Source organism: Mirounga leonina, unplaced genomic scaffold (genome assembly GCF_011800145.1).
Source record: "Mirounga leonina isolate KUSES-001 unplaced genomic scaffold, KU_Mleo_1.0 Mir_173, whole genome shotgun sequence".
NCBI classification, from domain to species: domain Eukaryota; kingdom Metazoa; phylum Chordata; class Mammalia; order Carnivora; family Phocidae; genus Mirounga; species Mirounga leonina.
Genome location: NW_023270447.1, coordinates 67,392,081 through 67,415,182, shown reverse-complemented (window position 1 = coordinate 67,415,182; position 23,102 = coordinate 67,392,081). Strand labels below are relative to the sequence as shown.

At 37.1% G+C, this 23,102-nt stretch overlaps 1 protein-coding gene and 1 pseudogene across 6 annotated transcripts in view; one reads left to right on the top strand and one right to left on the bottom strand.

Annotated features, from left to right (window-relative positions):
- ZMYM4 (zinc finger MYM-type containing 4) overlaps positions 1 to 23,102 on the top strand; it is a 143,104-nt gene that overhangs the window by 45,672 nt on the left and 74,330 nt on the right. For 5 of the 6 annotated variants that reach the window (XM_035019131.1, XM_035019125.1, XM_035019129.1 and 2 more), the window contains one exon: positions 9,072 to 9,117. In XM_035019131.1, the coding sequence (XP_034875022.1) occupies positions 9,072 to 9,117 (46 nt within the window). Of the gene's footprint in view, positions 1 to 1,501; positions 2,067 to 9,071; positions 9,118 to 23,102 lie in introns of those variants that run through there. The other variant, XM_035019130.1, reaches the window with a different exon arrangement.
- On the bottom strand, positions 15,357 to 15,440 carry LOC118020489 (annotated as a pseudogene).

Sequence of the window (23,102 nt, the reverse complement as noted above, 5' to 3'; positions counted from 1 at the left end):
CAAGACCCATGAGATAATGACCTGAGCCAAAACCAGGAGTCGGACCCTTAACCGACTGAGCAACCTAGGCTCCCCTGATAAGATTCCATTTTAAAAGAAGAGTTGTTAACGTCTTAAAAAATCAGTTAGTTAGGAAATGCCCTTATGGAGAGAGAATGAAATCTAATTTTATTGTATTTTTATCAAGTTTTCATTCTCCATTACACCAATTTGAGTTCTTAGTTTATGCCTCACTTGAAGTGAATTGTGAGCATCAAGTTTCAAAGTTTGGAGAGAACTTTTAAGAGTTATAGACCAATTTCGGGCGCCTGGGTGGCTCAGTTGGTTAAGCGTCTGCCTTCGGCTCAGGTCATGATCCCAGGGTCCTGGGATTGAGTCCCGCATCGGGCTCCCTGCTCTGCGGGGAGCCTGCTTCTCCCTCTCCCACTCCCCCTGCTTGTGTTCCCTCTCTTGCTGTATCTCTCTCTGTTAAAAAAAAAAAAAAAAATTATAGACCAATTTCATTAATTATATGGGTTGAAGAATTTGAGATCCCAAAGAGTTAAGTTTCTTGCTTAAGGTCTATTAGTAAATTAGTAGCAGATCAGTGACTAGAATGGAAAAATACTGATGTTTATGGTCTTTTTTGAGACCTATCACATATTTGACAGCAAATACTTTCCACATCTAAGTACTTTTTTCTTTGTGTAGTCAGTCCTCACTTTGCTTGAAGTTCTGTTGCCACAGTTTTGTTAAGTAATACCAGTCCTTTAACAACACATTTCAGATGTCATTTACTATGGTATGTGAACTCTCAGTTATTGTGTAGTGCATAAACTTCTATGCTAGCTCTTCAGTTCACAAATCAGTAGGTAATTAATAGATGTCCATTATGGTCAGTGACTACTTATGTTACTCCTCTCAAAGTCTGTTGGAGATTGGTCACTGTGTGTCTGTTACTCAGTTTTTGCATAGACAGCAAAGGATGTAGTTGTGTTACTTCCTTGTCTTCTAATGGTAAATCTGTGTGGCATTTTACAAAACTGGGAAATCAAAGTGGAGAGTTGACCAACCAAGATGGAAGTGCAGCAAAGAAATGAAAAGTGGTAACAGTAGATTTGAAAATTTGGATGTCATAGATGATTTGAAAACAGTGACAGGTAAGTGAAGATAGGATAAGAGCTAGTCCTATATGAAGGTATAGTATGAACTGTATTGCAAGAATATAAAAAACAAGGTAAAATCGCTTTAACATCATTAAGTTTAAATTGTAATAGGAACTTAATCAGTTTGGCTAACATTCATTAGTGTTGAAGTTACTTGCTGCATGAAAGAAAACTTAGTACAAGGAGACTGAAGAACTTTTTTTTTTTTTTTAAGATTTTATTTATTTATTTGAGAGAGAGAGAGAATGAGAGAGAGCATGAGAGGGAGGAGGGTCAGAGGGAGAAGCAGACTCCCTGCCAAGCAGGGAGCCTGATGCGGGACTCGATCCTGGGACTCCAGGATCATGACCTGAGCCGAAGGCAGTCGCTTAACCAACTGAGCCACCCAGGCGCCCGACTGAAGAACTTTTTATTGCCAGTGAAGGATGGTTTCTTTTCAGAGTCAGCAGGGATTAAGCTTCTAGAGCAAATAGGGATGATGTGCAAACTTCACACCCAGATTCCAAAGATGAATTGAGCGAGTAATTATGATCATCAACAATTTAATATGGGATAGGTCTGTTTTGGAATGCAAGCCCATCAATAACAATGTGATGAAAGATAACAGTGGTCATAAAGGGAACATTATTCAAATGAAGCCCAAGGAACTTACAGTAAAGGTGAATTTATCAGCATGAATGAGGAAAGTCATTGTGATAGAAAGGATGAAGATGTTCCAGGGGAAGTGACTCCAGCAAAAATTCCACATTAAAGAAATTCTTGGAAATACTTGACAAGACTGAAAGGACAAAGGGGTAAAATGTTGTAAGCTGAACCAAACTTCGAACAGATGAAGAGAGTTTGCCAAGGCATAGAAAACATCCTTATTCTGTGTCATAAGTTATATGAGAAAAATGAGAAGGCAAGACCTCCCGACTGTTGGTAAGTATTTTTAGAAAAAAATAGAACACTCTGATTTTCAATGTTTCTTCTGTTTTAAATTATAAAATAGTAAATATTAATCACAGAATACTTACCATTTTCCTATGCATTTATAATTGACAGTTAAAAAGTCTTAAATGTTTTTAAATGTTATGACAGAAATTTTAAAGTTCACAGAACAATTGTGGGGTTTTTTCCGTTTGATTAATGAGATTGCTCAGTTTCAGCTTGCAGGGTCTTTTTCATGGTTCTGCACTGCAGTTCAAAGTGAGTACTGCCTTTATAAATGTTTTTTCCATAACAGATTTGTTACATTTTCTAACTTGATAAAATGACTAAAAAGATCATTGGTATGAACAGATTTGAAAGTATAAGTAAGGGATGTTTAAATTGGAATAATAATAGGGAAAGACAAGCATTACCATTTGGGGTTGAAGGAAAGAGATTAGACATTTAATTTCGAGTGGTCTGTTGCAAGCATAAAAAGCATTTTGAAGTTTCTGCTTAATCTTTGAGATGCTTGTAATTTTTATTTTTATTTTAAAGATCTTATTTGAGAGAGAGTGAGAGAGCATGTGCATGGACAGAGGGGGAGGGAGAGGGACAAGCAGACTCTGTGCTGAGTGCAGAGCCCGATGTGGGCCAGATCCCGGGATCCTGAGATCATGACCTGTGCCAAAACCAAGAATTGCACACTGAACTGACTGAGCTACCCAGGCACACTTATTCTTGTAAATTTTAAAGTTACATTCTTTGGATGTTCAAGTTTTTATTATAAAAAAGCTTTGAATTACTTATTTTTATTTTTTTAAAGATTTTATTTACTTATTTGAGACAGAGAGAGAAAGAGAGCGTGCACAAGTTGGGGGGAGGGGCAGAGGAAGAGGGAGAAGCAGACCTCCCCTCTGAGCAGGGAGCCTCATGTGAGGCTGTATCCCAGGACCCGGAGATCATGATCTGAGCCAAAGGTAGTCGCTCAACCAACTGAGCTACCCAGGCATCCCAGTAAATAGAATCTTTATTGATCCAGGATCCAAGAAATTTCTAATTGTAATTTTTTTTATTTTCAGGTGGGTGTGGGTGGTAATGCTCACCAATTCACAGTATATTTGGATTTTTTCCCTCCTTCCAGGGTTAGGGAACTTGAGTATTTTGTTTTATAACTAAAAATGTACTTTATCCCCAGTGCTTAATTTTTGGAATGCAGGGGGCTGAGTCATTTGCCTAGAAGCTTTCCTTTTATTCTAAGCATTGGATATATTTTTACAAATGAAATGTTGTAGTGAACCCTGATTTTTATTTTTTATTTATTTTTATTTTTATTTTTAAAGATTTTGTTTATTTCAGAGAGAGCATGAGAGAGGGGAAGTCAGAGGGAGAAGCAGACTCCCTGCTGAGCAGGGAGCCCGATGCGGGACTCGATCCTGGGACTCCAGGATCATGACCTGAGCCGAAGGCAGTCGCTTAACCAAATGAGCCACCCAGGCACCCGTGAACCCTGATTTTTAAAGCAAGGGAAGATAACTTTTAGTAGTGTGGTAATAATAGCTTGCATTTATTGTGTATTTATAGTTTGCTAAGCACCATGCTTAGTACTTTCATTTAATCATCTTGGCAATCCTGGGAAGTAGGTATCACTATTTTCATATGTTACTGATGAGGAAATTTAAGGCTAAAAGTTGCGTAGTTGGTAAGTGGCAGAGTTGGATTCGAACTCAGGTGATCTGAGACTGGAGCCCATGCTCTTAACTAACTTGTTGTCATACTTCTTAAAGTTATAACATTTATTTTATAAGTTTATGTATGTAACAGTTACATGTTTTGAAGTTAATGGGTGGAACCCATGAGACTGTTTTGACAAAAATGAACTGGTATGTTTTGTCTATGAGAGTGTTTTGACAATTAAAAATGAACTGATATGTTTTGTCTTAAATCAGTATCCACACTTGTTTATTTTAAAAATCTTTACTTTTGGTTTCATAATATTGAGAAAATCCCTGCATACACTAATAGTTACTACAGACTCTTAAAAATTAAATTGGGTTGGCTTTTAAATTCAGTTAAATCTTTATGAAGCTTGAGGGATGACTAGTAAGACATTAATTTCATAGCTAAATTTGTAACTGCTTATACTCATTTCTTACCTATAAATGTCCAAAAGGTTGGACAAGAAGCACTCAGACATGTTTAGTAAAACCGTTATGTTATCACCAAACTAAGTGTTACTTATAAATTTTTGTCACCCAATTGTTGAGATTATAGGCCACACAGGTGTTCTGGAGTGTTGCCTGTCATTTAATTGAGAGCATTGTTAGTATTACCTGCTTGCACATTGTTGAGCAGCCACACAATTCAGTAGTTTTTAGTATTTTATAGTTGTGCAACCACAGTTTTAGAACATTTTCATCACCTGAGAAAGAAGTCCTGTACCCAGATCTACTACAAAATTATAATAAAGTATGGTACTGGCACAGAAATAGAAACATAGATCAATGGAGCAGAATAGAGAGCCCAGAAATAAGCCCATGCTTATATGGTCAATTAATCTACAACAAAGGAGGCAAGAAGGGAAAAAACAGTCTCTTCAGTAAGTGGTAGGAAAACTGGACAGCTACATACAAAAAATGAAACTGGACCACTTTCTTATACCATACACAAAAAATAATTTCAAAATGCATTAAGGACCTGAATGTGAGACCTGAAACCATAAAACTCCTAGAAGAAAATATAAACAGTAATCTCTTTGGCTTTGACCTTAGCAGCATTTTTCTGGATGTGTCTCTTCAGGCAAGGGAAATAAAAGCAAAAATAGAATACACCAAAATGAAAAGTTTTTGCACAGTGAAGAAACCAAAAAAATGAAAAGGCAACCTAATGAATGGGAGAAGGCATTTGCAAATGATAAACCTGATAAAAGGGTTAATATCTCAAATATGTAATGAACTTACACAACAACATGAAAAAGAACCAAATAATTTGATTAAAAATGGATAGAGGACCTGAACATACATTTTTCCAAAGAAGACATACAAATGGCTAACCAGACCCATGAAAAAATGTGCAATATCACTAATCATCATGGAGATAGAAATCAAGATCACAATGAGAAATCACCTCACATCTGTCAGAATGGCTGAAGTAAAGAACACAAGAAACGAGTGTTGGTGAGGATGTGCAGAAAAAAGAACCCTTGTTCACTGTTGGGAATGTAAATTGGTACAGCCACAGGAAATCATCTGTATAGAGGTTCCTCAAAAAATTAAAAATAGAAATACCATGTGATCCAGTAATTCCACTACTGGGTCTTTACCCAGAGAAAATGAAAACACTAATTTGAGAAGATATATGCACCCTTGTTTATTATGGCATTATTTACAGGAGCAACTTTTTTTTTTTTTTTTTTTTTAGATTTTATTTATTTATTTGAGACAGAATGAGAGAGACAGAGAGCACATGAGAGGGGGAGGGTCAGTGGGAGAAGCAGGCTCCCCGCCGAGCAGGGAGCCCGATGCGGGACTCGATCCAGGGACTCCAGGATCATGACCTGAGCCGAAGGCAGTCGCTTAACCAACTGAGCCACCCAGGCGCCCTACAGGAGCAACCTTAATGTCCATGACTAGATGAATGGATAAAGAAAATGTATATATACACAATGGAATGTTACTCAGACATAGAAAAGAATGAGATCTTGCCATTTGTGACAACATGGATGACCCTAGAGAGTATTATGCTAAGTGAAATAAGTCAGAAAAAGACAAAAACAAAATGATTTCACTTGTATGTGGAATCTCATAAAACAAATGAACAAGCAAAAAGGAGAACCAGACCCATAAGTACAGAGAACAAACTGGTGGTTGTCAGAGGGGTGGTGGTGGGCATAAAGCAGTCAAGGGAAATGGGAGGCACAGGCTTCCAGTAATGAGTAAGTCATGGGGATGAAAAGTACAGCATAGGGAATATAGTCAATGGTATTTCAATAGTGTCATATCAGTGACATATGGTAGCAACACTTCCGGTGAGCATAGCGTAATGTATAACATACAGAGTTGTTGAATCACTATGTTGTACACCTGAAACTAATATAACATTGTGTGTCAACTATACTTCAATTAAAAAAAAAAAAAAAGCATTCCTACTCATTAGCAATCCTCCTGTCTTTCTTTTCAGCTTTAGGCAAACAAATCCATTTTGTCCCTATGGTTTTGAAATGTTTATCAGTCTCAAAAAAAAGGGACTTGGTGGATGATATTGTATATTGTAAACAAACTTGTTAGTTGTTTGGCATCAGTGGCATTATTTTCAGTCTTTGTCTTTGTTTTTTTGTTTGCTGTATGGGAGGGAGGGAAGGAGAGGTAAGAAAACAAAGGTTTTGTTTTTGAACCATAGAGAAGAAAATCGTAGAATTTTTGCCAAACAAGTGTCTTCTGAAGTGTCTTCTCATGTTCTCCCATCTAGGTTTTTTCATTTCTTCTGAGTCATAATCAGTTGCTACTGTTTCTTGTGCCCAGTATAATTTTAATTAATGTATTTCATTTCCATTTTGTTAAGTATTTTTCATAATAAAATTTGTGTGGTCTAAGTTCTTTTTTTTCTTTTTGAACATGAAAATCATTGATCTTTTGTGTCCCATCTTGCAGAGAAGTGTGATATCAGCCTGATTCTTGTTTCTTATAGAACACAGAAACTGTTAGGAGACTAAATCATAATACTATATTATCCCGTCAGTTTTATAATCAGCTCACAAAGTGAAATGGTACATAATCCAAATTACCTTAGAAAATCTTAAGTCACCCATAAAGTATAGACATGTCACCATGGGTAATGTCACTACTATGTTTAATCTTTTCTTACATCATTGAGCAAGATTGTACTTTGGTTGTGCATGCAAAGTGTACAGGGGTAGTAGTGTACAAAATGTATCTTATCTTTAAACATTTGGATTCCCTTCGGTGCAGACAAGTACTTTTGTTGTTTGGCTTGCCGAGTCTTATGTCCCATTTCTGTTTTATTTGGGGGCATAACTCATTGGGTAGTTGGTAGGTGGAGTGGCCTTTACTCTTTCTTTCCTTTCTTTTTCACGTTTATATAGTTGAGTTCAGTTATGTTAAATGTGTTTTATGAGTCACCTACACTATAATTCTTTTTACTCCTTTCTTTTGGAATTCTGATATTTCACCAGGATGTATCTTTTTTCCATCTCCTCTTTGGTATTTAGTAGGCCCATTCAATCTCAAATATTTGTATTTTCTGTTCGGGAAAATTGTCTTCTGTTATTTCACCTTTCCATTATTCTCCCTTTTGGGGATGCCTTTGAGTTTGCTCTTAGACCTACTGCTTCAGTCTTTCCATGTCATCATGTGCTGTCTTTTCTAGCTCTTTGACTTTATGTTGTTTTTGAAACAGAACTTTATCACTAGGCTTTCCAATAAAATCTTAATTTTGCAGTCATTTTCTTTTTTTTCTTTTTCTTTTTTTTAAGATTTTATTTATTTAATTGGAGAGAGAGAGAGCGAGCAAGCAGGGGGAGTGGGAGAGAGAAGCAGGCTTCCCGCTGAGCAGGGAGCCCGACGCGGGGCTCGATCCCAGGACCCTGTGATCATGACCTGAGCCGAAGGCAGACATTTAACCGACTGAGCCACCCAGGCGCCCCAAAGATTTATTTATTCATTTAAGAGAGCGAGAATGAGAGAGAGAGAGTACATGAGAGGGGGGAGGGTTAATGGGAGAAGCAGGCTCCTCGCCGAGCAGGGAGCCCAATGTGGGACTCCATCCCGGGACTCCAGGATCATGACCTGAGCCGAAGGCAGTCACTCAACCAACTGAGCCACCCAGGCGCCCTTGCAGTCATTTTCTTGTTTCCAAATATTCCCTCGTCTCCTTTTCGTGGTTGTTTTTAGTTTTTTTATGTCGTAGAAGTTTCCTTTCTGTAAATTAATTGTTTTCCTTCTAGAGTGGTGGTTCTGTTTATTCACCTTGAGCCTTCTCCTTCACATAGTTATTTCAGAAACCTGGGATCATTGGTTGTCTCTTCACATTTATACATATCAGATACTATTGATTACTACAGCCAGCTGTTGTCTTTCCTCTGTAGTTGCATAAGTATCTAGGTAGTTCTTTTTTTCTGCAAAGTTTCTCGCTTGAATGGGGAGACACACTCTGGGTTTTATTGGGCAAGGTTTATCAGAAGCAGCCTTCCTTGTGTTCTTGCCTCATTGATGAATAGTAGGAAGAAAAACAAGAGGCTGAAATGCTCATAGTTGCCAAAAGGAGGAGACCTTTACAGACTAAAGTGGACCATGCGAGTGTCTTTAGCTTCTGGGTAGAGTTGCCTTCGCTGTGGTTCGCCCCTCACCCCGGTCTCTGTTAGTTATTTTTATATATATCCCTTTGTAAAAAAAAAATTTCTACAGCCAACATGGGGCTGGAACTCACAACCCGGAGATCAAGAGTTGCATGCTTCACCCTTGAGTGAGCCCCACCCCTTGCATCTCTGTCTTAAAGATCCAAAATTACCTCAGACTTGGCTCTGCTTCTGTCTTAGGCCCTAAGATACTGAAATAGGAGCATCCCTGTAACATGGCTAACTCATCTGCAGAGCAGCAGATTTCTGGCTAAGCAAAACCTATTTGATGCTGATTGTTCTGTTTAATTTTGGTTAGAGGTTTTAGGTAGTTATCAGTGTTAGTAAGTTCTCCATAAGTGTGGCTGTCATTATTATTATAACTGTACACGACTGTATGTATCTTGTGACTTAAAAGTAATTTAAAAACAAGTTTTTTATATGAGGGCATGTATTTATCTATTTTTGGTTTGGGGGTTTTCACGTGCGGATTTCTTTTATTAGTTCTAAATTATATTTTATTCTGGCAGCGTTTTGTTTATGTTGTGAATTTGTATACTTTGTATTGAAAATTACAGCTTTTGGGGGAGTGAGGAGGGATACCAGAAAGTATGATAGAATGTGACAATAATGTTATTTTTCTCTTTCCTTTTTTGCTTTTTCAGTTTGAGCAGAAAACTGGTGCAGTTTTTGATGAAATTGTAGAGAACTGTAAGTACCACTTTAGAAAAAAACCAGTCATGTCTTTAAATAGATAATAATTGAGTCTAGACAGAGCATTTATCTGTAACAGTGTTTAGTTGGGCCTGTTAATATGATGGTACAATTTGATTTAGTTTAGATCTCATCACCCTGTTAGTATCTTCAGCAAATTAATCTTAATTATAAGAGTTTTACTTTTTTTTAGTAAGCATTTTGTTCTCACAGTTATTAATGTTGAAATAAAGCCATGCTTTGTGTATGTATGAATCATATAGAAGCTTATACTTACTATTCAGTAAAGGTTTCTACTTTGTTTACAGGGTCTCTTAATTTTCTGTTTATATTCTTTCTGCATTACATGACTCTCTTAGGAAAAAAACCCAACTTTGTTTTTTAGGATTATAAAAGTAATACATTCAATTTTACAGTATAAAAATGAAAAAAGCAGAAAATGAAAGCCTTTGTCTTTATTATTCTCTAAAAATAATCAGTTTTAAAAGTTTAAATATATCTTTCCAGACTTTTTTTCTGTGAATATATATAGATCTATATATGGTGGATGGGGATTTTTATATGTCTGTAGGGATCATATGGTAGGTACTGTTCTTGCTTTTTTCATTCAACTGCCTAAACGTCTTTCTATGTTGGTGGATTTTGGCCTATTCTATCCTTTCTGATGGCTACTTGGTATTTTATTGTATGGCTGTATTATAATTTAACCAACTTACTCTTTTATATATGTGTATATTATTTTCAGTTTTTCATTATTACAAACAGTATTGAGTATATGTATTCCTATACACATTTTTGTCTACTTGTTGAAGTAGACAAAGGGAGTGTATCCTTTTCTGTAGAATAAATTCTAAGAATAGAACTCATGAATCATCAAAGGATGTTTGTGTTCTTACGAAGGATAAATTTTGTTATCTAGAGTTACTGAGTCAAGGAGAATATGCATTTTTTTTTTCTGAAGGTAACTTCCATTCGTAGGATCTATGAGTACCTTCTTTCTCTTTGGAATTAGTTTGTTAATATTTTTGAGAGATAAGCATTTTTTTAGACTACATAGTGAGAGGTAACTAGCTTTCTGGATCTTTAGTGGTTTTGGAATAATCTGGAAGCTCATTCATTCATGTCTAGTCTGGGCTTTGTGGGCACAAAAACTGGGACTGCCAGCTTGAGCACCTGTACATGCTCTCCCTGTTGCCTTGCCTTCCTCATAGCATGGCAGCCTCAGGGTAGTCAGACTTTTTCATGGTGGCTCAGGCTCCAAGCAAGAGTAATTCATTGAATAAGGCAAAAGCTGCATCTTCTCTGACCTATGTTCAAAAGTCACACAGCATCACTTCCACCACATTCTTTTGGCTACGAGGGAGTCAGTCACAAGCCTGCTCAGATTTAGGAGAAAAGTATATTCAGACCTCACTTCTTGATAGAAGGGTCAAAGTCACATTGTAGACCACCATGTAGATGGGAGATACTGTTGCAGCCATATTTGGAAAATACAGTCTGCCTTCACAGCATATAATGCTGTCATAGGATATTTTATTGTATATCACAAGATGGCTTTAAAAAAATTCATCCTTTAGGTCTGTATTTGGATCTTCATAACATTAACTACTTCCTGTAATACAGAAACACAGACTGATGAATCTGATCATATATGATTTTTTACAAGTAATGTTTTGTCTTTTCACTTAGTCTTTCCTTTTTTTTTTTAATGCTTTTTTAAAAAAATAGTTTATTTTATTGGAGAGAAAGAGCACGAAAGAGAGCACAAGTGGAGGGAGGGGGCAGAGGGAGAGGGAGAAGCAGATGCCCTGCTGAGCAGGGAGCCTGATGGGGTGCTCCATCCCGGGACCCTGGGATCTTGACCTGAGCCAAAGGCAGACGCTTAATCGACTGAGCCACCCAGGTGCCCCAGTCTTTCATATCATTGTCCCTATCCCCGCACCCCACCTACAACTTTGTAGGTAGTCTTCCATTTTTTTCTCCACTGCTTCTAAAATCATTATATGCATAAATGTATACAGATATATATATATATATATATGTAAGGGTTTTGAAGGTTTTTTATTTTTTGTTCAACAGGTAGGATCATCCTATACCTAAGATTTTTCTACCTAGCTTCTCTCATTCAGGAGTACTTCATGATATTCTTCCACCTCAACTGGGATAGCTCCAATATAGTATAATGTCCCATGGTTTAGATGTACAAGTCATCTTTTGCCCTGTTAGGCATTGATATTATTTTAGTTTTTTACCATGATAAATGATGATGCATTAAAAATCCCTTAAGAATGTCCTTATATGGAGCGCTTGGGTGGCTCAGTCGGTTGAGTGTCTGCCTTCGGCTCAGGTCATGATCCCAGGGTCCTGGGATCGAGCCCCGCATCGGGCTCCCTTGCTCCACAGGAAGCCTGTTTCTCTCTCTCCCACTCCCCCTGCTTGTGTTCCCTCTTTCGCTGTGTCTCTCTCTGTCAAATAAATAAATAAAATCTTAAAAGAAAAAATAATAATGTCCTTATGTGGATTAAAAAAAATGTCCTTATATACTAGTAGTTTTATGTGTATATGTAGATTACAATGAGTGGGTATTGTTCAGTAAAGGGTATGTGTAATTTTAATAGATGTTGCTAGCCTACTTTTCAAAACTTGAATGCCTTACATTTCCATCAGAAATGTATAAGAATACCCTGTCATCCCATTAATATATATTGTAGCTCTTCTTCAGGTTTGGCAATCTGATGGATATGAAATAGCACAGTGTTAACTTTATCCTGCATTTTCTTAACTCCTATTGAGTTTGAATTTAAGCAGTTTTTAATAAGTTCAACATTTGGACTGGCTCCTCTGTATTGTCTAATTATAAATATTTGTTAAATAAATGAATACTCTTTTCTCATTTCTTAAAGTTTTTTCATGACAATTTGTAGGCTTTTAAATTTTATTTTTAAAAATATTCTTTTTTGGGCGCCTGGGTGGCTCAGTTGGTTAGGCGACTGCCTTCGGCTCAGGTCATGATCCTGGAGTCCCGGGATCGAGTCCCGCATCGGGCTCCCTGCTCGGCGGGGGGTCTGCTTCTCCCTCTGACCCTCTTCCCCCTCGTGCTGTCTCTCATTCTCTCTCTCTCAAATAAATAAATAAAATCTTTAAAAAAAAAAAAGCCTGGTGCACCTGGGTGGCTCAGTCAGTTGAGCGTCTGACTCTTGATTTCAGCTAAGGTCATGATCTCAGGGTCCTGAGATAAAGCCCCACATCATCAGGGCTCCATGCTCAGCATGGAGTCCGCTTGAGAATCCCTCACTCCCTCACTCCCTCTCCCTTTGCCCCTGCCCCTGCTTGTATGTGCACACGTGCACTTTAAATACATAAAATCTTTAAAAAAAAATAAAATTTAGGGATGCCTGGGTGGCTCAGTCGGTTGGGTGTCTGCCTTCGGCTTGGGTCACGATCCCAGGGTCCTGGGGATCAAATCCTACATCAAGCTCCTTGCTCAGTGGGGAGTCTGCTTCTCCCTCTGCCTGCTGTTCCCCCCGTTTGTTTTCTCTCTCTCTGACAAATAAAGAAAATCTTAAAAAAAAAAAGAATTTTTTTTTTTAAAGATTTATTATTTATTTGAGAGAGAGAGAATGAGAGAGAGCCAAGCACATGAGAGGGGGGAGGGTCAGAGGGAGAAGCTTTTTAAATTCTGTAATAGTAGTTGCTAAGGTGAGTCATAGTAGGCATGGTAAAGGATAAATCTGAAAGAAGATTCAGGTATACTTTTAAAAAGATAAGACAATCATTCATTCAGAAAATTTAACTTTTAAAATATATGACCTAATGTTCTTTTAATAATGGAGTAGGGGTTTTTGATTTCCTTTGTTTCCTTTTGTTTGTGTCAGCTTTTCCTAAACAAATGTATTTTTAAAAATATTTATTTATTTATCTATTTATTTATGAGCTAGAGCATGCAAAAGAGAGAGCGAACACAAGCAGGGGGGAGGGGATAGAGGGAGAAGCAGACTTCCTGCCGAGCAGGGAGCCGGATGTGGGACTTGATCCCAGGACCCTGGGATCATGACCCGAGCTGAAGTTGGCTCAACTGACTGAGCCACCCAGGTGCCCCTAAACAAATGTTTTTAATATAAAAATTTTGGTTTTTTTACCATCACAGTTTTCACTCTTGGTTAAAAAAGTTTTCCTGGGGCGCCTGGGTGGCTCAGTCCTTAAGCATCTGCCTTCGGCTCAGGTCATGATCCCAGGGTCCTGGGATCGACTCCCACATCGGGCTCCCTGCTCCGCGGGAAGCCTGCTTCTCCCTCTCCCACTCCCCCTGCTTGTGTTCCTGCTCTCGCTGTGTCTCTCTCTGTCAAATAAATAAATAAAATCTTAAGAAAAAAAAAAAAAGTTTTCCTTACCCTTTGAATATATGCTATCCTAGTTTCTTGGAGTATTTAGAAAATATTTTTATAAAATATTAAATACAAAAGTATTTATAACATGTGAGCTATATTAAAAATAAAACCCTTGGCTTCACCACCCAGCTTTTATTTATTTTATTATTATTTATTATTTATTTATTTATATTTAAAGATTCTATTTATTTATTTGACAGAGACACAGCAAGAGAGGGAACAAGCAGGGGGAATGGGAGAGGGAGAAGCAGGCTTCCTGCTGAGCAGGGAGCCCGATGCGGGGCTCGATCCCAGGACCCTGGGATCATGACCTGAGCCGAAGGCAGACGCTTAACGACTGAGCCACCCAGGCGCCCCACCACCCAGCTTTTAAAAAATGTGCCACATCGTGCCTTTCATGCCAATCCCTCAGTCCCATTTTGTTCTCTCCAAATAGCTGTTATCCTGGATTTTGGTTATTTCCTCGATTTTCTTATACTTTTTACCACCTCTACATTATTAATCAAGATATTCTTTAGTTTTGCTTGTTTATGGACTTTGTATTGTTTTTGAATTAAACTGTATATGTTACCACTTTCTTTTTATTATATATTCCTGATACTTGACTATACTGTTGCATGTAGCTCTTATTCATTTATCACTGATGTGTATTTATTCATTAAATACATTACAATTTTTATTTATTTTTATTTTTATTTTATATTTTTTCCTAAACAGCTTTTCCTAAACAATTATAATTGTTTAGGAAATAAATAAATAAAGATTTTATTTATTTATTTGACAGAGAGATAGAGCCAGAGAATACAAGCGGGAGGAATGGCAGAGGGAGAAGGAGAAGCAGGCTCCCCGCTGAGCAGGGAGCCCGATGTGGGGCTTGATCCCAGGTCCCTGGGATCATGACCCAAGCTGAAGGCAGACGCTTAACTGACTGAGCCACCCAGATGCCCCAATTTTTATTTATTTTTAAAAAGTTGTGGTAAAAAACACATAATATAAAATTTACCATCTTAATTCTTTTCTTTAAAGATTTATTTATTTATTTATTTATTTATTTATTTATTTAGGGAGAGAGAAAGAGAGCATGTGTGTGAGTGGCCGGGGGTGGCTGGGAGGGGCAGAGGGAGAGTGAGAGACAGAATCCTCAAGCAGGCTCCCCGCTGCGTGCAGAGCCGGAGGTGGGGCTCAGTCCCAGGACCCTGAGATCATGACCAGAGCTGAAGCCAAGAGTCACCAAGAGTCGGCTCTTGGTGGCTGCTCAACCAAACGAGCCACCCAGGCGCCCCTCATCTTAATTATTTTTAAATGTATAATTCAGTATTTTAAGACTGAGCCACCCAGGGGCGCCTGGGTGGCTCAGTCGTTAAGCGTCTGCCTTCGGCTCAGGTCATGATCCCAGGGTCCTGGGATCGAGCCCCACATCGGGTTCCTTGCTCGGCAGGGAGCCTGCTTCTCCCTCTCCCACTCCCCCTGCTTGTGTTCCCTCTCTCGCTGTGTCTCTCTCTGTCAAATAAATAAATAAAATCTTCAAAAAAAAATTAAAAAAAAAAAAAAAGACTGAACCACCCAGGCACCTTTAAAATAGCCCTTTCAAAAAGAACTTTTGTTCAAACCACAGTTGTAAAAGTCGGTCTAGTTCTTTCGGTTGGGTTTCTTTGATCTCCACTCAAATATGAACATACTTAAAGATTGCCCACCTGTAATATTTGGGATCCAATTTCTTTATTTTAGGACTCGAAGTCAAATTGTAGGAAGTACATTGATTGCTATTTTAGGCAAGTGGTCTAAAATTATTATTCTTTGTTTCTGATATTGAAAGGTCTTGTTACTCTACTCCATTAGCATAGCAGAAAATATTACAGGTCTCATTGTTACCACTGCAATAAATTTGCTGTGATGGAAGCATAACTTGTGTCTCAGTGTAGTCATAGGTCATCCTGTTTCTATTGCAACAACTTAGCTGTGCATTTCTGGCAGGTATGTAAAGGAATTAATGTGTTTGTCTCTAATAAAACTGTGGACACTGAATTTTGAATTTCACATAATTTTCCATGTGTCAGGAAATTTTCTTTTTCTTTTTTTTTTTTAAACCATTTAAAAATGTGAAAAGCATTCTTAGTTCATAGGTTGAACAGAAATACTCCCCCCAAAAAACAGGTGGCTTCTGGATTTGGCATGCAGACACAGTTTACCTACTCTTGCTCTAGAGTATATATGGGAAGGTGATTTCTCAGGCCTAGGCTGTGTATGTTGTATATATTCTCAACTTTATCAGAAATGCAAAATTTATTTTCCTAAGTAGTTTATCTATTTACACTTACACCATTGTGGTTAGAGTTTTTTTCACTGTGCATCTGGCCAACACGTGATATTATCAGACTTTTAAATTTTGTCAATATGGTAGGTATAACATGGAATCAGTATTTTTTAAAAATCTGCATTTCTATGATTAATAATTTAGTTGAATTTTTTCATGTTTATTAGCTGTTTCTGATTCCTCTTTGGCAAAATGTCTGTTTAATTAAATCTGTTGCCCACTTGCTATTCGATTGTTGTCTTTTCTTAACTGAAATGTAGAAGTTTTCTAAATATCCTTAAGAAAAATTCATCACTTATAGTTATTGCAAATAACTTCTAATTCATAACTTGTCTTTTAAAGTTTTTGCATAAGCAGAAGTTAATTTTAATATAGTTGAATCATAGTAAATGTATGAGTCTTTTCCTTTATGTTTGCTTTTTAAAAAAGTTTTCTTTAGGAAAAGCTTATCTAGGCTGAGATCAGAAAGACCTTATGTATTATTTCCTGAAATGTTCGTTGATTTTATCTTTCACATGTAGCTCTTGAATTATCTTAGATTTAATTGTTTATATAGCTTGGGTTACGGATCTTACTTTGTTTTTTTCCATAATGCTAACAAATTGTCTCACCACCATTTATCAAGTAGTATTTCCTTTTCCTGGTGATCTAAACCTACTCTGTAACGTGTATCTGGGCTTTTTTCCACATTTTCAGTTGGGCTATTTGTTTATTTCTGGGCCAGTACCATGTTGTTTTAATTAATTTGATGTACAGTGAGTCTTGATAATCTGATAGTTCACATCCCAGAAAATTGTTCTTTAGGAATATTTTGCCTATTCTTGCCAGTGTCATTTTAGAAGTACTTTGCCAAGTTCCTAACAAAACAAAATAAAATAACAAAATCTTGTTGGGAATTGATTAGAATTTTCCTGAGTCTATAGATCAACAGAGAATTTGTATGTATGTAATATTGAATCTTCTATCTATGAACTTGGTATGTCTTCCATTTATTTAAATCTTTAATGCTTTTCAGTAACATTTTATGATCTATAAAGGATTTTCTTGTAAGCTTTTTATGTTTTAGCATTTAATGAAATTTATTTTTGGATGTAGGATAAGATTAGGGTTCATTTTTTTTCCAGATGAGTATCTTATGCTACCGCATGTTAAAAAATTAATCTTCTCATCTAAATAGTTGATGTTTTTGTCACTGAACTGAATTGGCACTGAGATATATTTAAGTTCTATATATGTGGGAATCTCTTTTTGGAAATTGTTTAAAATTCTGTTAATATTTGTATATTTACAAAATTATATATTACTAAATATTAATATTTCTATACCAGTGTCATTGGTTTTATTTGTATGTATTTTTTTTTTTTAAGATTTTATTTGTCAGAGAGATAGAGAGCACAATCAGGGGGAGTGGCAGGCAGAGGGAGAGGGAGAAGCAGGCTCCCCGCTGAGCATGGAGCCCGATGCGGGACTCGATCCCAGGACCCTGGGATCATGACCTGAGCCGAAGGCAGTCACTTAACCGACTGAGCCACCCAGGCGCCCCTATTTGTATGTATTATTATAAGAAATATTTTATTACTATATTATTACTATGTATGTATTAGCTTTTGGGTATAGACGTTTTTCTACTATGTTAAGCCATTGCCTTAGTTTTATCTTTTTTTAATTTAATTTTATTTATTTTTGTAAGTAGGTTCCATGCCCATTGTGGAGCCCAAGGAGGGGCTTGACTCATGACCCCGAGATCAGTACTTGAGCTGAAACCAAGAGTGGGATGCTTAACCAAGTGAGCCACCCAAGTGCCCCATCTTTTGTGTTATTTTAATTTTTTTAAAGGGGGAGGTTAGAGGAAGAGGGAAAGAGAATCTCAAGCAAGCTCTATGGCTAGCACCGAGCCCAAAGTGGGTCTCCATCTCATGAACCTGAAATCATGACCTGAGCAGAAACCAAGAGTTGGCTGCTTAGCCAACTGCACCACCCAGGAACCCCTAAAAATCTAATAGTCTTTTAAAATTTGAGTATGTAGTTATCTGTACATGAAACCATATCAACTAAAAATATTTCATTTCTTTTTCCCAGTGACTGCTCAAATTATATAATTTATTATTTTTGCTAAAACTTGTAGGATTACATTAAATGATAATCATGGTAGTTGTCATCATTGATTAATTTATGAGTCCCAGTTAATTAGTTCTCATATTTTGTTATTTAGGGCTAATTATTGTTAGTTTTTGTCACATAGGCTTAGGCTTTATTACATTTTTTTTAAACGTTTTATTTATTTATTAGAGAGAGAGGGTGAACATGAACTGGTGGGAGGAGCAAGGGGGGAGGGAGAAGCAGGCTTCCCGCTGAGCAGGGAGCCTGAAGCAGGGCTTGATCCCAGGACCCCAGGATCATGACTTGAGCTGAAGGCAGACGCTTAACTGACTGAGCCACCCAGGCGCCCTACATTTTTTTATATATTCCCAGTTTACCTTGTGGAATGGCTGAAGAATATTGGTACTTATATATTCCTGGATTCCATTTGTTAATATTTTGTTAAAATGGATAAAGTTTGTTTACACGTGGAGTTACAGCTTTATTAAATGTTTTCTAGAATTCAGGTAAATATTTAGGCTTGGAGATTTCTTGGTGTGAGATTTTAAGTTATGAATTAAATTTTTCAAACAGAATATAAAGTTTTTCTTTTATGTTTCATCTTTTGTCAGTTCTGGTAAATTTTATTTTTCAAGTAGTTTGTCCATTTCATTTAAGTGGTCTTTTTGTTTTTCAGTTTGAGGCAGTTTAGTGGGAAGGACAGTGGCTTCTAATTGTGGTTTTAATTTGCATTTCCCTGCTAATGATGTGGCACATCTTTTAAAGTGTGTATCGGTCATTCTTAAATGTTCTTTTGTGAAGTGTCTGTTCAAATCATTGCCCATTTTTAAGTTTGGTTGTCTTTTTGTTATTAGGTTGTAAGGATTCTTATATATTTTGGATGCACATCTCCTGTTGCATAGATCAATAGACTGAAATAGATGGGGCTATCTATGTCCATCTATCTGTAGCTGTCTATAAATCTCTTCATATCCATCCATCCATTCTGTGGCTTGGCTTTTCATGATCTGAGTGGTGTCCTTGAAAAGCACAGTTTTTAATTTTGTCTTTTTTTTTTTTTTTTTTTTTTTAAAGATTTTATTTATTTATTTGAGAGAGAGAGAGAATGAGAGATAGCAAGCACATGAGAGGGGGGAGGGTCAGAGGGAGAAGCAAACTCCCTGCCGAGCAGGGAGCCCGATGCGGGGCTCGATCCCGGGACTCCAGGATCATGACCTGAGCCGAAGGCAGTCGCCCAACCGACTGAGCCACCCAGGCGCCCCACAGTTTTTAATTTTGATGAAAAAACTCCTCGTTTTATTATTATTACTATATTTTGGTGGTCTGTGTTCTTTGTGTTCTAAGAAACCTATCCAAGATCATGAATATTTATACTTTTTTTCCCTAGAAACTTGATGGTTTTAGCCTTAGCTTTTATAATTAGGTTCATCATCTACTTCAACTTAGTTTTTGTATATAGTGTAATGTAAGAGTCAAATATATAATTTTGTGTGTGGATATCTAGCTGAATCAACACCATTTATTGAAAAAGATTATTCTTTCTGATTGATTTACCTTGGTACTTTTGTTGAAAATCAGTTGATCTGCATGTTGGGTCAATTTCTGGACTCATTATATTCTGTGGATCTGTATGTCTGTTCTTAGGGTGATACCACACTGTCTTGATTACTTTAGTTTTATATTAAATCAGGTATTCTAAGTCATATTTTTCAAAGTTTTACTATTCTAGATCTTTTTTTTTTTTTTTTAAAGATTTTATTTGTTTATTTGAGAGAGAGAGAGAGCATGAACAGGGGGAGGGGTGGGGGGAGGGGGAAAGGCGGGCTCCCTGCTCAGATCATGACCTGAGCGAAGTAAGCGACTGAGCCATTCAGGCATGCCCCATTCCAGCTCTATTCTTAAACATTGTTTTGTCTGTGGAAGTCCTTTGCATTTACATATATATTTTGGAATTAACATATAAATTTATACAGATAAGCCACTGGGACTTTGATTGGAATTACATTATCTGTAGATTAATTTGGGGGAGAATTGACATCTTAAATATATTCAATCTTCTTACTTAGGTCTTCTCTAAATGTCTAAATAATTTCTAGGTTATTAATTAAGTTTCTAAATAATCTTGTACTTTTTAGTCTATAGATTTTGCACGTATTTTATAAAATTTAATATCCCTTTATATATTTTTCTGTCTTTCCAGTATTTTGCCTGGATATTTTGTTTGTGGATAAATTTATGGACAGCTTTCCCCACGGAGATAGCCTTCATTCCTAAGTCAGTGAATAATCATCCTTTCTTTGCTTACTTGAAATGTATTATAATGATGGAAAATTCTTTTTTCTGATTTCCAAATGACCTTTATTATACTTTGTAGATATATTCCCTCCGTTTGAGGACTTTCTCTTCTCTTTATTGTTTGCTCATTTTGTCAAATGATTTCTCTTTACTGAGATGGTCATGTTTTTTGCTTTTATTGTCTTATGTGGTGAACTGACTTATTTCAGTATTAAACCCACCTTGCATTCATGGGATAAATCCTACTTTGTTGTGATCTATTATTTGTTTTATATATTTTATATATGTTTTATATATTTTCAGTTTGCTAATATTTTAAGTATATTAGTCTTGTAAGCACCTATGTTTATGAAGGATATTGGTATAAAGTTCTTTTTTTTTTTAAGATTTTATTTATTTATTTATTTATTTATTTGAGAGAGAGAGAGAGAATGAGAGACAGAGCATGAGAGGGAGGAGGGTCAGAGGGAGAAGCAGACTCCCTGCCGAGCAGGGAGCCTGATGCGGGACTCGATCCTGGGACTCCAGGATCATGACCTGAGCCGAAGGCAGTCGCTTAACCAACTGAGCCACCCAGGCGCCCCAAGATTTTATTTATTGAGAGAGAGAGATTGTGAGCTGGGGAGGAGCAGAGGGAGAGGGACAAGCAGACTCCATGCTGAGCGTGGAGCCCCATGCAGCGCTTGATCCCACAGTGCTGAGATCATGACTTGAGCCGAAAACAAGAGTCAGATGCTTAACCGACTGAGCCACCCAGGCTCTGTAAGTTCTCTTTTGTAATGTCTTTCTTTGGTTCTGGTTGCAGAGTAATACTGGCCTCATAAAATTAGTTAGGAAGTATTCCTTTCTCTTATCTTTACTGGAAGAATTTCATGTAAGATGGGTATTATATTTCTTTAAATGTTTAATTTACTAGTAAAGTTATTTGGGCCTGGTGCTATTTGGATTTTCTTTTTCTTCTGTTTCTAGTTTGGCAGTTTGCACCGTTCAAGGCATTTCCTATAAGTCAGCATAGTTGAATAGAACTTTGCATGATGAGGGAAATGTTCTGTATGTACACTATTAGAGTATCCACTAGCTACTTGTGGCGGTTGAGATTTGAAATGTCCTAAGTGCAAAACTGAAGTTTTAATTTAATTTAAGTGGACATAGATGGCTGGTGGCTTCCTCTATTAGACAGTGAAGATCTAAGCTGGCGAATTTATTTCCATAAAGTTCTTAATTTTTAAATGTGTTGTCATTCAGTTCATAGCATTTTAAAATTTATTCTTAATTAAGTTGTTTATAATATATTTTTAGAGATTTTATTTGAGAGAGTGTGTGCGAGAGCATGAGCAGGAGGAGGGGCAGAGGGAGAAGCAGACTCCTCCCTGAGCAGGGAGCCCACTGCAGAACTCCATCCCAGGACCCTGGGATCATAACCTGAGCGGAAGGCAGATGCTTAACCAACTGTGCCACCCAGGTGCCCCTGTTTATAATATTTTCTCACTTTATTTTTAGTCTCTATGAAATCTTCACTACTGTACCTTTCATTCCTGATACTAGTAATTTTGTGTTCTCTGTCTCAACTTTCTTCATATTAATTTTTTATTAACATTTAATTGTGAAATACACATAAACTGAAATTTACCATCTTAGTTTTGTTTTTTGTTTTGTTTTGTTTTTTGAGAGAGAGAGAGAATCTTAAGCAGGCTCCATGCTCAGCACTCGAACCTGATGTGGGGCTCGATCTCACAACCCTGAGATCATCACCTGAGCCGAAATCAAGAATTGGACGCTTTACCGACTGAGCCACCCAGGCATCCCTACCTAGATCTTAGCCATTTTTAAGTGTACAATTCAATAACGTTAAGTACGCTGGCATTGTTGTGCAACCAATCTCCATAATATTTTCCATCTTGCAAAACTGAAACGATACCTGTTAAATAATAACTCCCCATTCCTCCTCCCTCCAGCTGTGTCACCCACTCTTCTACTTTCAGTCTATGACTTTGACTACTCCGGGTACCTCATATAAATGGAATCCTATTTTGTATATGTTTTTATGACTGGCTTGTTTCACTTAACATAATTTCCTCAAAGTTCATCCACGTTGTAGCTTGTGCCAGAATTTCCTTCCTTTGCAATTAGTAGAATTGGTGTCTCTTGTGTTTAATGAGCTCATAAGAGTAACAGAGTGAAATTATTATAATTTTACTGATGCCATTGAGGTAAAAAAATGGAAGTTACTCTGTACAGTTTTATAGTTCTTAAAATGATTATTTTAACATTGTAATTTTTTCTGGCTGTAAGGGGTAGGAGAAAAAATGAGGTTCAGGACCTGAACAGATCCTTGTTTATCTCAATATAAAGGGATATCAGCTGATTCTGGTGTGGCAAGAAGGGAGAGAAGATGAATAATATAACCATGTTACAGAAGTTTTGGAATTAGAAGGAAGAATAGCAGGAATGTATAACTATAGAATGGAACACAGCTGGATCTGTTTCCTCATATCTCTGTGGCATTGTGCTTCTGGTATTATTGGCATAAATTACTTTTATTATTTTTTAAAAATTTCATTTTATTCTGCTTCCAAAAATAATATGCTCTGAAATACTGAAATATTATAAAAACATGTAAGCATTTTACTTCATTAAAATGTATGATATTCCGTTATAGTGATGTGTTTTAGTTTTTGTTTTTTTTTTAAAGATTTTATTTATTTATTTGACAGAGAGAGACACAGCGAGAGAGGGAACACAAGCAGGGGGAGCGGGAGAGGGAGAAGCAGGCTTCCCGCCAAGCAGAGAGCCCGATGTGGGGCTCGATCCCAAGACCCTGGGATCATGACCTGAGCTGAAGGCAGACGCTTAACGACTGAGCCACCCAGGCGCCCCGATGTGTT